The sequence below is a fragment of the Lepisma saccharinum genome, chromosome 5, assembly GCF_977018435.1.
Source record: "Lepisma saccharinum chromosome 5, izLepSacc3.1, whole genome shotgun sequence".
In the NCBI taxonomy this organism is placed as follows: Eukaryota; Metazoa; Arthropoda; class Insecta; order Zygentoma; family Lepismatidae; genus Lepisma; species Lepisma saccharinum.
Window position 1 is genome coordinate 88,971,932 of NC_139233.1, and position 15,774 is coordinate 88,987,705.

General features: G+C 39.8%; 1 protein-coding gene across 1 annotated transcript in view; it reads right to left on the reverse strand.

The window, feature by feature from the left end:
- Positions 1–215: 215 nt before the first annotated feature.
- LOC145988135 (cyclic nucleotide-gated channel-like) overlaps positions 216–15,774 on the reverse strand; it is an 82,456-nt gene continuing 66,897 nt past the window's right edge. The window contains exons 10-13 of the mRNA XM_083122966.1: positions 6,197–6,452; positions 4,315–4,487; positions 1,955–2,052; positions 216–354 (exon numbers count right to left, since the gene is read on the reverse strand). Of these exons, the coding sequence (XP_082979092.1) occupies positions 216–354; positions 1,955–2,052; positions 4,315–4,487; positions 6,197–6,452 (666 nt within the window). The remainder of the gene's footprint in view (positions 355–1,954; positions 2,053–4,314; positions 4,488–6,196; positions 6,453–15,774) is intronic.

A 15,774-nucleotide genomic window follows, 5' to 3' on the forward strand; every position in this document is an offset into this window, starting at 1 on the left:
AGCCAAATGAAGTCGCTCGATGCATTCTTTCGGTGTTAAACTACATTTGAAATCATAAAAAATCATTGCCCGAAAGTGTTCACGAGAAATTTCAATTTCTCACATGAAACTTCTTCTTCAAACTGCTGTGAAAAATAAACGAATAGGCTTAAACAAACAATCAAAGATAATTTAAACATAAAACTTCCGCTTCAAGAGCAAATTTGCAAGGCTGCCTATATCACCTTGCCGTTGTTGAACTGAACTGGTATCCCAGATGCGCCGGTATGCCAAACAAAACACTCGCGCGTCTGGTAAAAGGCAATTAGGGAAACGACGCTCGTATTGTCTTCGTGTTGCAGCTGCGTCACCATCCTGTAACAGTACAAAATATCAGTGTATTCTTCATTGTCGAATGCAACCATTGTTGAACAGCACAATAACAACATCAGCACCTATTCTATCACTTATTTATTTCGTTGAGAGGCTACACAAAGTAGATTTATGTAGATCAGCCACTGTCAACCTGAGATAGACTCTTAGGTACTGCCACCAGTGAGCTGCATGATTCACATTTGTATCACTTGTCTACGTGATAAGACAAGTATTGTCCTCAAGTGGGTGTACGATGTAACATGTAACAACCAAAGCGTGAGTAACAGCAGCCCAGATAGAGCGCTTCTAAGGAAAAGTAACATGACAATGAATGAAGTATTATTTCTTGTACACAAATATGAATGTTAGCAACATTTGTACCTTGTTGGATAGCTGATGACACAAGGAAGTAACTTAAGTAATTTGTAAGCTTCATGTCATACCATTTTTGTTATTAATACGTTGCCAAGTAAACTAAGAGTGCATTGTTTTATCACCACTTGTAAGATTAGACCCACCCCCTACTTACATGTGATTGTTATTTGGGACAAAAGTTTTTTTTCAACGAGCCACTTATATTTGTTAGCTAGTAGAAAACGCTAAAATAAGTGCCATACATTGAGCTGTTTTTTCTCAAGTCATATTTTTATGTGGAAAATTGTAATTTAAAAAAAAAAACAATAAAAATTTGATTATCTGGAAAGCTACTACATTTTGGACGGGGTATCATATGTCAAATTTATTGCAAATTGACTCTACTTTAACCCCTTTTAGAGAATACATCTAATTACAGGTCACCCTGATACATCCTTTAGCATGACACAAATGAAAAGTCTCATCATAGGGAGTTCATTGCTGGTGAGGGAAAAATTTCAATCTCAATTTTCTTCCTTATATCAAAAAACATCACGATAAGATTTTCTCAGTATAAAGATGAAGGGAGGTAGTTAAAAATATCCGAAAATGAGATAAATCGATTGGGGGGTGTTTTGAGCTGTTCAAACTTGAAATTTGAACACAGGAACGGAGTGTTCAAATTTTACAAAGTTTCAACATTTGATCATCTCATAATACGTAATAATCATATTTCAGCAAAATCCTTTCACGGGTGTCGGTTTTGGAGCAAAGCCAAGCTTTGACTATGAGCATCAACTCCTGTTTGATTTGACATAGAATGACCCAATAAGATTTTAATAAATAAGAAATATATGCATAGAGACAGTGCTTTATTTATAGTTGCAGCAATAAATATTTCTTTTATTTTCAATTTATATAAAATATTCCATTGAACCAGTTTCATCAGATGAATTTGAAACACATGCATATCTGGTGACAACTGCTTTAAACAATTGAGGTACTGTATACAAAAGAAATATTACAAGTCTGAACTACAACAAAACACTATTAATAGTTATGTAAATTTCTTCTAAATCCTATCCCAGCACAAGTCATGACTCAATGCTTTAAAAAACTTACTATTAGTGAGAATTACCTGTATTTACATACAAGTTATAAAGAATTATATTTTTCAAGAACACACGTAATTTAACATAATACTTACTCCCAAAAGCATGTCATCATATAAGCGATACAAGCTAACCAATATAAGAATACAAATATTACAAATAAGAGCTGAACTGATCTCATAAGTTCTGAATTAATTAATCTATTTTCTGCAGAACCAATAAATTTGAACACCTGAAATAGAAAAATATAGGGAGGAGTATATATAAAATCAGACAAAGAAAACAGAAGAACATATATATTCAAATTATAAAAACATGGTTTACAAATAAAGGAACTAGAAAATATATTGTTAATGATGTTCATTGTTGAATCAGTGGATCAGAGGCGACTTTCGATCTTAAAAATGAAGTTCCCTTGCGTCACTCATCCTGATCATCGTGATTAATTAAAAGTTTATAACAGAACAGCAGTGAAAAATAAGTAAAATACAAAAAAAAAAATGTTCAAATTCTTCATCAAAACATGTAAATGCATCTTAATTTGCCCTCCACTATAAACTACAATGTAGTAAAAGATATTCCCTTTATTGCTTAATGAAATATTTTGATATGTTATGTGATATATAATAAAAATAAAGGAAGTGAAATTGGGAGAGAAGTACAACAAGGATGCAACCTATTATCTACATTATTCATATACTTAAGACTAATTAGTAATGAAGCCGAACCCCATGGTGTAGTGGTTAGCACATCACGCTATGACACCAGGGGGTCCCAGATTCGAATCCTAGCCTGGGCATGAATGTTTGTGAGTGTCCATTCATCATTTTCACCATATCATCACTCATCCCCATCTTTGCAAATTAGCGAAAAATGGCACAAAAAAGAGAAGTAAAATAAAGCAAATCAATCAGTCAATCAATTAGTAATGAACCTCCCAAAATAAGGGAGGGACAATAATAATAGGAAGAGATTGGTCGGTCGGCATGGGCTTGTTAGCAGAAGACAAAATGACATTGAATAATATGCTAGAAAACATAAATGCTCACTGTGAGCAGTTACAGATGAAACCAATATGAGAATTCAAGGCAAAAGTATTGAACAAATTGACAGCTTCAGATACCTGGGATGTATCATATGCAGCAACATGAGCTGTGGCCAGAAAGACAAAGTGAGAACAGTGATCAAAAAACACACCCTTAGTAGAAGTAGAAGGTGTCTTGTGGACCTTTGGACGAACAAGTAAGAGACTAATGAAGTCTTTTGTGTGGACTGTACTACTGGGTGGCGCAAATCCAGGATGCTACAAAGAAGTTAGGAAAATGGCTAAACATTTTAGAAATGTGGCTGTGACAAAGAATGGAGCATGTGAAATAGACAGAAAAAGTAAAAAACAAGGCAATGTTGGAAAGAGTTGGTGAAAGAAGAGCTTAGTTCGAAGTGATCAAGAAAAGACAACAAATTGACTGGGACGCTGGCTAAGAAGGGACTAAAAAAAAAAAAAAAAAAAAAAAGTAAAGTGTTCCCCTGTGCATAGCACCACGCCATGAAGGCGTATAAGGGGTGTGGGGTAACGCCCCACACTTTCTTGATCCGGTCGTGAGTGGGGGTGATGTGATCAGCATCACACCCCTGACCGCCTTTACCCCCCAGGGTTTCCCCCAGGTACCCATGTAATTCGACGCTGGGTGGGCGCCAGGGCCGCTTCCACCGTTAGAAAAGTTCCCGGATTTGAACCGGCCAGGGATCGAACCCGGGACCTTTAGCATGGTAGTCAGTCGTGTTACTGACTGAGCCACCGCGGCCAACATACTAGAAGGAACGTCGAAACAGGGAAAGGATCAGATGACAGATGATATTCAATGAAGTGGGTACGATGTTGTTATGAAGCGTAAGGTGCAAGAATGCAAAACCTGGAGATTGCAGTGAAAAACCTACCTATTGAGGCAAAGAACAAGGAATGATTGATTGAGTTGGTGTTTTAAGTTCACCTTATGCACAGTAAGGCTAATCGGGACTGCACCTACAGTTTAAAGTGGGATCCGAACCACTACGTGCCTCCACCAGGTATCGAACCTGGAACCCTTTCATTTCAAGGCGACGACGCTACCACTGCGCCATCGGGAAGGCACAGAACAAAGAATGAATGAATGAATGAATGAATGAATATGATATATAATTTATCTTTCAAGTAGGCAAGCATTCTGTCCTGGTGTTTGCTTAACACCTGCACAAACTCTTTAGTGTACAAAAACTGTTGAGTGTAATTTTGCTGCGAGGAAATGGAGAAGAGTGTTTGTAAGCAAAAAATGAACAAGTCCCATTCACTTTCTCCCTCCCTCCCCCCAACCCCTCCAAACACACAAACACACTCATTAAAAGTTACAACTTGATATAAATGCAAACAATTGTAACCTTTAAATTATATATTCTACTATAAGTTCACTATCCAGATTGGAAACATCTAATTCTTACATTTTTCCTATTTTCATACCTTCCACATTTTTATCACTCTATTAAGTTTCACAACAGAAACATATCTGTATAATTTAATTTCAGGCACAATAATCACCAATACCTCTAGTGGAACAATGGCTAAAATGTCCAGTATGAAAGGCCAAGTCTTTATACGATAGTTTAGAATCCTCATTGGCTCTACTATGAGTTCTGAAATAAATTATTACGAATTACAATTTCAAGATCGATGTAAATAATGTACTTTTTGCAGTTGTGCTTTTTATTGGATTGATGATATTTATATAGAGTACTAATAAACAAGCAATTTAAATCTAATTATTTCAAATGATTTTTCAGCTTCCTTTGCTCACTAGATTTCATTGACATATTGTTGTTTGTTCAGATTCTTTTTAAATTGCTTATGCATTGTTCTGTCTCGTCAAAATTTTGCCAAAGTTTGTTTTAAGTCTACTGTATGCTCAGACAGGTTAATCAGGACTAGATATACAGTTTAAAGTTGGATCCAAACCGCTGTATCCTCTACTGAGGATCAAACATAGGATCTCTTTATTCCAAGGTGATAGTGTTACCACTATGCCATCAGAGGGGCCCATTACATTGTCAAAATCATCGAAATAAATAGAAAGCAAAGTGCAATTTTACATTGGCAAAGAACAAATAAAAAAAAAATTAACACTGTTCTAATAAAATTAGTTGAAAGTCTAGGCAGCCATATTGAATAAGAAAGTCAGTCTCCAGCCTGGGATGGATTACGAAACAGTCATAGGACACTCTGCAGTGTCTTTTATCTTTTATTTTTAACCTTTCTAACCCAATTTAAAACTTTGACCATTCTTGTCTTAACTCCTGATGAAATCATATGATATGGCGAAAGCTTGAGCAGCTGCAAAAAGTAAGTGCATGCCTAAACTGGACTTCAGCTAATTAGTAATAAATTCCTCCCTTTACATAGCTATGACTGGACTTTCTTATAGCCTCAGGCGCAGCGGGTATTGTTCCAACTGCTGCTTGGTCAGGTGAGCTCTGACTTCATACTGACCTGTTGCTAATCATTCAGGTAACTTCATCATGCAGTACCATTAACTCCTGTTGATTTCTGGTGTTGATGATGTCAGTGTTGGAGACAGTGGTGGCAAGAGGATTAGAGGGATGCTGAGGGGGTGCAATGTTGAAAATAAAGTAAAAATGAAACATGCATGGATGCTTTACCGGGTTTAGCTACTACATCAAATACCAATCAACTTTAGTAGGCTTCTACGAAAATATCCAATGGCTTGATTAATTTTTTGCTTGCTTGCTTTGACCCCAACACTTACAAAGAGTAAATGTGGTTTTTCATTCTGGTTAGTATCAATGTCTTGCTGAGAGTATGCAATAATAGTGGTCCCTCTTCAATAAGTAATATTATACACTCATATAACGACATGGTTTTCACAAATCATAACGTAAATGATGCTGCAACACAGAAAAAACTGATTTGGTTGAATTAACAAAACACGTTTGGTTAAGCTATTTGATAACTGTCAACAAAAAATAGTACAATTTACTAACAATGTTAATTTTGAGCAAATTCTTTGGTAACTATAAGGACATGTGGATGATTACTAAAGAGCATTTGGTACTGGTGTTGCGTCTAAAAAAATTTTTGGTTGCTAGAAACTATTTTCAGTTATTACAAACTTTTCCCGCTGTGAGGAGCACCCTTTTGCAACTCCCTGGCGCCACCCCTGGTCAGAGACAACACTCATTTTACTGTGCAAATATGCTTACTCAGGACCCAAACTCATGATCTCTAGCTTCATAGCACACTATGATAAGCCCTCAGTACCATTATTAAAGGTACCATTATTAAATTGATTATTGAATCAATAAAGAAAAGTAGAAAACATAAAACTTACCATCGCCCAGTTTAATTGCTGTCATCGAATGAATGTAGACGTCAACAAAGTAAAGAATGTCAATAACATATATCCAAGAGTTTGAATCTGAGTGCGGTGAGCGAATTATAGCCGCAAAATATGGATACGCCAGCCCGACAACAGTTGCAACTAGAACAATAATTGTATTCCAGGCATATATGAAATCAGTGTCTGCTTGAAGAATCCAAGGGAAAGAATTCGTTAAGCATATGGCATCAGTTTTAAGTGCTACTTCCTACAAAAACAAAAAGGATAATAAGTTAGCATGTATCACATTCTATTCATTTTCATCACATAACACATATTATAACGGTACCATAATGTATACTATTATAAAATTAAAATAAAATAATGCAATCATGTAAAATCTATTTGTTGTTTATATTTGCCCAAAATTAAATTTACGTTATTCTCACTTTGTTTGAATAGAAGTACATATCTAAACTTCAAGCATTCAAAAATATTTAAGAACTCACCGAAGTAATTTGGTCTATGATAGATCAGGAATGTACTTACAGTAGATTTCCAATTATGCAAAAACGCAGTTAAGTTTGGTTTCACTAGGTTTTACTTGACTATTCATAGGTATATGGGTACGTACATGTACTTCATATGGATTACCAACACATACAAGCAAATTGAAATGTGTTATGGTGGAATTTCAACTAAAAAAATTAAGATTTGGTACAACAAGCGTCTTAAATAGTAATCCTAAAGTGATACAGTTGTTAAAGATTGCCAACTCTCATAGAGGGAAAAATCTAAGATATGCGTGAAAAACCTTTTACCCACAAAAAATATAAAACTTTTAATTACCTTTAATAATTAAAAAGAAATGCAAAACACATAATAGAGTATTGCAATATCTGTTTTATTGTACTAACTTTATTCTACAATCATATTCATGTATTAACATATTATACTTATTACTTTAAAAAAATTAACAAGTTCATATGCTGTGCATATAGTTGTAACAGTGTGAATTTGGATACACTGATCATCTAAAAGATCACGGACAAAGAGAAAGGAGTCGTAAAATTTGGGTTAGACTAAAAATTGGTCTTCTATGTTTCAAAACGGAATGAAACAGGAAAAACTTTGAAATATTTTGCATAAGGATTCATACGTTTGATAAGTATCTTAACGATTGGCATGTATACGTCTTAACGTGAAGAAGCACGAAAATAGTGACTCATCAAGAGGATAGTATTTGTCGGCCATTTTGGGTCGTAGAACTTTCAGATAAGTATTGATAACTTGACAAGAGTATAAAATACTTGCTAATAGCATATTGAACAATTGTGTTTGCGTTCCGGACCGTACAGGACCAAAACTGAATGTAGAACCTGTCCGGCTGTGAAGGACCAGAAATAAATGATGATCCAAACCGGTAGGATCTAAATGTAAGTGAAATTGTAGGTACCACTTACATCTCTCTGGTATGGATTGTGTCGCTACAGGGCAAAGTTCACCGCGATCCTCTTGGTAGTTGTAAAGAAAACACAGGCACACACACTGATAACTATAACTATGTATTATAAGGTATATGCACATAACACTTGATTACACTTCCCATGCACTCCTGTCTAGGGGAAACTGTTTACACGAAGTTGCAGCTGGGGTTACAACAACGCGCCACTAATGAAACGTAGCCACGTTGGGCTTACGGTATCCATAATTGTCCGCGACGGTTTCTGGCTGTGTCCCGAGTGGCCTCTCTACGCACACTGGCTGGAAGTAACTACCGCGCTAAAATGGCGGCAACTAGACACCGCGCTAAGATTGAATTAGCCAACGGGAGTGCAGGTTACTTAAGGCATTTGAAATACACAAATAAACAATTGAAGCTATATGCAATATAAAATATATAAAGAAAGAATAAACATGGTTACTTTTATAGATAAATCCCCAACATACTCCCCCCCGTTGGAATGTTCACATCCAACCTAACACTAGGGGATACATTGTCAATGTTTTAGCTCATGGAGCGTCTTCTTCCCAATGTGGTAAAGGCACAATTTTGCTTAATGCTCTCTTGTAGACTCCGTCTCTAGTACGAACGGTGACTACGCGCACTAGGTTATCCCTTCCCGGAAACACTTCTTGGATGACGCCGACTCTCCACGAGAGTGGTGGAAGATTGTCCTCCTTTAATAGCACTGGTGTGCCAGGTTTCAAATTCGACTGAATGGCTGTCCATTTCTGTCGCTGCTGCAGGCTATGCAGGTAGTCCTGAGACCACTTCCTCCATACTCGCTGCTGGAACTGCTGTATGCGCTGCCATCTGGATAATCTGTTGGCAGCCAGATCTGTAATGTTTGGTTCAGGAAATGAGGTTAGAGGACCTCCAATAAGAAAATGACCAGGGGTAATGTAGCTGAATTCATCATGAGAATCAGGGAGTGTGGAAAGAGGACGGGAGTTGAGGCAGGCCTCTATTTGGCATAGCAGAGTTACTAGTTCTTCGTATGTTAGCACGGTGTTTCCTGCTACTCTTCGAAGATGGTATTTCATAGACTTCACTGCACTTTCAAAAATCCCGCCGAATGATGGACTGCGTGGTGGAGAATACTTCCATTGGAAATTCTCTTCTGCTGCAAATCTGTTAATTTCCTTGTTGAATTCTTGTGATTGAAAGAGTTTACGTAATTCCTGCAATTCATTTTTAGCACCATGGAACGTCGTAGCATTGTCGCTAAAAATACTTGCACACTTTCCTCTTCTCGCGGTGAAGCGTAGTAGAGCTGCGATGAAGGCTTGTGATGTCAAGTCTGAGACAATCTCTAGATGAATTGCCCTTGTGGCAAGACAAGTGAAAACTGCAATGTAGCATTTTCTTGTGGATCTGCTTCTTGCGGCTCCGGTCTTGATGTGGTATGGCCCTGCGTAATCAACGCCTACGTGATGGAATGCCTTGCTGGGTCTCACTCTACTGGAGGGTAACTGCCCCATCAGCTGCTGGGCGGCTGAAGCCTTCAAACGATAGCATATGTTGCACTGATGAATGATCTGTTTGACCACCTGTCGTATGCGAGGTATCCAGTATTTCTCACGAAGTGATGATATGAGAAGCTGTGGACCAGCATGCATAAGTCTCTTGTGTTCTGATGCTATCAGAATTTTCGCGAAATGACTCTTCGGATGAAGAATAATTTGATGCTTGCTTTGGAATTCCAGTTCACTGTTTTCCAATCTTCCTCCGACACGAATTACTTTTTCATTGTCGAGAAATGGATGAAGGTTCCTCAAAATGCTTTTGTTGTGTACTTGCTGCTTGTCAGACAAATCTTTGATTTCCTGAGAGAAGAATGCGCGTTGTGTTATCTTGATGCAGGCAAGTGTGGCGCCTTGAATTTCAAAAGTGGTAAGGTCTTCACTCCTTTTCTCTCTTGAGTTTCTGCAATTGCTGATGAACCTTTTGCAGAGTGACACTACTCTCAGCAGCTTGGATAAACTTGAATATCTAGATATGATTTCTTCTTCAGTTGTTACATGAGTGACCAAAGTGGTAGCTGCTACCTTACGCTGCTCTGGAATAGTGTTGTCGTCTGGACGGAATGCTAAACTGGATGATGGCCACTGTGTCTCCTCTTCTTGGAGCCAGGTGGGTCCGTGCCACCAAAGCTGAAGTGATCTGATAGTTTTTGCATCGACTCCTCGTGAGATCAGATCTGCAGGATTGTCTTTTGACGGAACGTGCTTCCAATCACTGACCTGTGTGAGTTCCTGTACCATAGCAACCCGGTTGGCAACAAAAGGTTTCCATTTACTGGCTGGTGACGCCAGCCAAGCTAGGACGATTTTTGAGTCGGTCCATAGGTGAATGGTGTCTATACATAGACGCAGTATGGACAATGCTTTGTGTACCAGTTTGGCTAGTAGAACTGCCGCACATAATTCCAAACGTGGAAGAGTGGTTCTCTTCACCGGAGCCACCTTGGACTTTGAACACAATAAGTTCACACTTATGTGACCCTCTGAATCAATTGATCTTACGAAGAGAACACTGCCATAGTTTCTCTCTGATGCATCAGAGAAACCGTGAATTTGAACTTTATGGATGTCTCCTGGAGCCAAAACGAAGCGTGGTCCTTTTACTTCGTTAATACATGTGAGCTGTGAATGAAGACGACGCCATGTTTTCTGCAAATCTATAGGAAGCGGATCATCCCATCCTACATTGTGGAGCCATAACTGCTGCAGGAATGACTTGTATGTTATCACCACTGGCGATATTAGTCCGATTGGATTGAACACTTGTGCAATTATGCTGGCAACTTGGCGCTTTGAGAAGATCTTCAACGAGCCTACATCCACTGTTGTGGAGACCTTGCTGTCCATGAGAAATTCGTCCGTGGATGGGCGCCATGAAATTCCCAATGTTTTTGTGCCTTCTGTGTCGAATTGCACTAGATCCTGTACTGCCTTCAATTCTTCTGGAAAAGATTGCAACACTGCCTTGCTATTGGAGCACCATTTACGTAGATTGAATCCTCCCTTCTGGAGTAATTCTGTGAGATTTTCACGCAGCTTTATTGCACCTTCAATGCAATGATTTCCTCCCAGAAAATCGTCAACGTAGAAGTCATGTGTCAAGACATGAGTGGCTACTGTGAAATTTGATGATTCATCTTCTGCCAACTGCTTGAGGCATCTTGTGGCCAAGAATGAACTTGAAGTTAATCCATAAGTGACTGTGTTCAAACTGTAAACATGGATCGGTTCGTCACGTGATGCTCTCCATAAGATGCATTGAAGTGGTCTGTCTTCTGAATGCATGTTAATTTGCCTATACATTTTAGCCGTGTCTGCAGTCAGTGCGATTTTGTGACTACGAAATCTGAGCAGGATTGAAAACAATTCTTCTTGTATCGTGGGACCAATCATTTGTATACTGTTCAACGATTCCCCCGTAGTTGTGGGCGAGCTTCCATCAAAAACCACTCTTAAACGTGTAGTTTTGCTTGATTCCTTGATCACACAGTGATGTGGAATGTAGTACCTTGTCTCCTTGTCTCTGGATACATCTTCCAATGTCCCAATTGGTTGCATGTGTTTGAGTTGTTGGTACTCGACCATGAATTCTGTGTACTCTCTTTTCAATTCAACGTTCCGATCAAGTCTTCTTTCTAATTGGTTAAATCGTGAAATCGCTGTTTGCAGAGAATCCCCAAGAACGGATCTGTCCTTCTTCAAGGGTAGCTTGACTGTGTATCGACCTTCTCGATCACGAGATGTAGTTTCCTGGAAATGTTTTTCACAGGCGATTTCTTCTGGTGAAGGCAACTTATCATGGAATTCCTCCAAATCCCAAAATCTCTGTAAATGGAAATTGACTGTATCTTCTGTGCGAACAAAGAATGACTTCGAAGGTCCGTTCGTAGATGGTGCATTGGGAATCCTTCCTGCTACAATCCATCCAAATTCAGTGTTTTGCAACGCTGGATAGTTTCCTGTTCTTGAAAGTTTTTCTGGCTTGAGAATCGTGTAGAACACATCTGCAGACAGAAGTAGGTCAATGTTGCCAGGTGTATGGAAGCTAGGATCTGCTAAATGTATGTCACTCGGAATTCCCCATGTGGAAGTTTCGAGCCTCTGCGCTGGCATCGAACCTGTGATGTTTGGCAAGATGGAACAAGATATATCCATGGTGAATCCACTTATGCTGGATTTAATCTGCGTCTCCATGGTGTGAAAGGCTTGCACTGTAGCTTCATTTATCCCTTGGATTGGAATTCGGCGTTTTTGTTTTTTGATGCGTAGCTGCTGAGCAAGATGCTCTGTCATAATATTACTCTGCGAGGCTCCATCCAAAAGTGCACGACATGGGAGCCACTCGCCGTATGCGTTCTTGATTTTTATGACTGCTGTGGCTAGGAGAACTTGCGAAGTTTCTCTGTTCTTGACAGAACAATATGTTGCTTTAGTCTGGGCATCATTATCCTGAAAACGAGTATCATCGCCTACTGCCGATTTACTTCTGGATTTACTGGACTACTTCTGTGTTTGACGTTCTCTATTGTTCTTATCTTCATGAAGAAGGGAATAATGTTTCTCGCCGCAATATTTGCAAGATCCTGCCTTGCATCCTGACCTAAATCCCTGGTGATCTGACTGTCCAAGACAATTGAAACAGATCTGGTTTTCTCGAAGAAATTTGTACTTCTGAGCTATAGTAGCTGCTTTGAAAGAACTGCACGCAAACAGCGGATGCTTATTATTCTTCATAGTATCCTTGCAATACAGGCATGAAGGAGATACAGTAGAAACATACGATCTTGAAGGGGAAGGATGCGCAGGTTTGTGACTTTGTTGTTTGGTGTTGCCACTAAACTGTGGTTTGAATGTTGATTTTTCATTGGAAATTGGTTTGAATTTCTCCAAAGCCTTGGTTCTGTGCTCTAGAAATTGAAACAAACTGTCAAGAGTGGTGAATTCAGAATCATTCACTTCTAATTCAAAAGCTTTTCGTGTGGTGGCATCAAGCTGAGAGGTAAGATGTTGAACTAACACTATATCTGATAGTGAACTATCTCCTGCTAATAATTTTAACGCTGACATGGAACTGATAGCTGTGTTTGTGAACGCTCGCAACTCTTCTGCGTTTTCTCTCGACACTGGTTTTATATGCAAAATATCATTGACGTGTGAAGCAGCTATGAGACGCTTGTTGTCAAAACGCTCTTGGAGTTGTTTCCATGCTACACCGTAGTTGGATGCTGTAATTGGTATACTTTCAATGATTTGCAATGCCTCACCCTTCAGTGCGACACGTAAATACTGGAATTTCTGAATATCTGAAATATCCGAATTATCATGTATGATCGAAGAAAATGTGTCTTTGAATGATACCCATTGGGTGTAATTTCCACTGAAATGCGGAAGCTCTATTAATGGCAACTTGACTTGAGACTTGCACGAAGCCCTGTGTTCAATTTCCGCGCCGTCTGTATTTGAATTATTTCCCTCAATTAATGTTAGCATCTGCGACTTTAGATCGAAATATGAAAGTTCGATTGTCTCTCGAACTGCCGTGTGTTCATCGTCTGTGGCTTCAAATTCAATGCAATCCTGAATTTCTTCTATCTTGGGCCATAATGTGTTCAGTTGCTCCAGCCGAACCTTGATCTGTTGAACGTTCGGCGCCTCTGGATCAACACTGCTAATGTACGACTGCAATCTCGTTATTTGCCCCCTGTAGGCGGCACGTTGCTTTAGAAGATGTGCTAAGTCTGCCATGCCTCAAGGTGGGAGGGACAAGCAATGCGTATTGAAATGAAAGGAAAAAATGAGGAAATATTGAACCAAACACTGTTGTACTCACCGATCTGGCATTCACTGGACCATCTGGGCATCTGAAATCCTGGTTAGGCTGCAACACTGCAGGTAGTCGTTGACACTGACGAGTACTGGAACAGCTGATGCACGGTCGCCATGGTGATGTCACGTCTGCACGCGTGGGCTGCTTGATGCAACTCTCTGCGATACGTTTCTCCTAGCTCCCGCACGAAAACGAACGAAAAGCCAGTCCCGTGAAGGAACAGAAAACTGCAGTCTAAAAATAACTCAGCGACACACCACCGGTGTATGACGTCATGTCACTGGTCGCCGACTGTTCCCCACACAGCAGGAGGGGAGAAGGGAGCGGAGTGTGAAACGTCACTGACAAGCGAACAACGAGAGCGCTGTCGTTCGGGGAAGTCCCGATCGTCCTTCAGCCACGTGGAAAATATTTCGCGCGCTACAACGAATGACGTAATGCTATCAATAACTTGTAGTTACTGTACTTGAAAATAATGTTTGCACAACACAATGTCACTAAAATCACTGATAGTAACGTACCTCATGTTCAATACAAAGGAGATCGCGGCCTGCGGAGGACCAAAATGTTTGCGTTCCGGACCATACAGGACCAAAACTGAATGTAGAACCTGTCCGGCTGTGAAGGACCAGAAATAAATGATGATCCAAACCGGTAGGATCTAAATGTAAGTGAAATTGTAGGTACCACTTACATCTCTCTGGTATGGATTGTGTCGCTACAGGGCAAAGTTCACCGCGATCCTCTTGGTAGTTGTAAAGAAAACACAGGCACACACACTGATAACTATAACTATGTATTATAAGGTATATGCACATAACACTTGATTACACTTCCCATGCACTCCTGTCTAGGGGAAACTGTTTACACGAAGTTGCAGCTGGGGTTACAACAACGCGCCACTAATGAAACGTAGCCACGTTGGGCTTACGGTATCCATAATTGTCCGCGACGGTTTCTGGCTGTGTCCCGAGTGGCCTCTCTACGCACACTGGCTGGAAGTAACTACCGCGCTAAAATGGCGGCAACTAGACACCGCGCTAAGATTGAATTAGCCAACGGGAGTGCAGGTTACTTAAGGCATTTGAAATACACAAATAAATAATTGAAGCTATATGCAATATAAAATATATAAAGAAAGAATAAACATGGTTACTTTTATAGATAAATCCCCAACAAATTGTGTTATCAATATTGGACACGTTTGGAAAAAGAATATGATAATTATTGAAAGACGGAAAACTGCAATGTTGTCCCAAAGATGGATTTCTGTATCTTTGATTTCTGTAAAAATGTGACAACTTGTAATTTGTAAAATTGGAGGTACAAATTGATTTTCTTTATGCATAAGCATATGATGCATAAACTAAAAAATGTAATTTTCAGTTATATTCATGCACACTATGTTGCCATTCGTCACTGGACACCCCATACCAGTATGTTAATCCGGTCGCAACACCACGTCAGTATTGTGTAGGGCCACCTTTTGCCGCAATGACGTCCGCAACCCTTCGAGGAAGACTTTCAACAAATTTGCGATACATGTCAACAAGAATGTTGCTCCATTCCTACTGCAAAGCGGCAAACAGCTCAGTGGTGTTTTTTGGGCAGCATGGACTGGCTCTCAAGCGGCGCTCCAACTCGTCCCAAACGTGTTCAATGGGGTTGATATCTGGACATTGGGCTGGCCAATCAAGTTTTTGCACACCCATGTCCTCGAACCACGTGTTGATAATGCCTGCCATATGACATGGAGCATTGTCGTGCTGAAACAGGTATGGGCCAATACTGAATTGTTCCCACAATGTCGGTAGCACAGAATTGTCTAGAACTTTTTGGTACGCATCGGCATTCATGTTTCCCCGAACTAAAACAAGAGGACCAAGACCATACCACGAAAAGCAGGACCACACCATGATGCCACCTCTGCCGAATTTCACTGTGGGTACGATACAGTCCTGTAAACAGTGTTCACCGGGCATATGCCACATCCACACACGTCTATCGGACATCCACATCTGGTAGCATGATTCATCACTCCATAGGATGGATTTCCATTGTTCGAGAGTCCAATGGTGGCGTTCCTTGCACTACTGTAAACGACGGGTCGCATTGCTGTGATATGCAGCTCGTGAACTGCTGCGCAACTATGAAAACCAAGTGTGACGATCTCCCGGCGGACAGTATGATCACTTGCAGCACTACTGGAAGCCGATCGAAACTCCTATGCCATCAT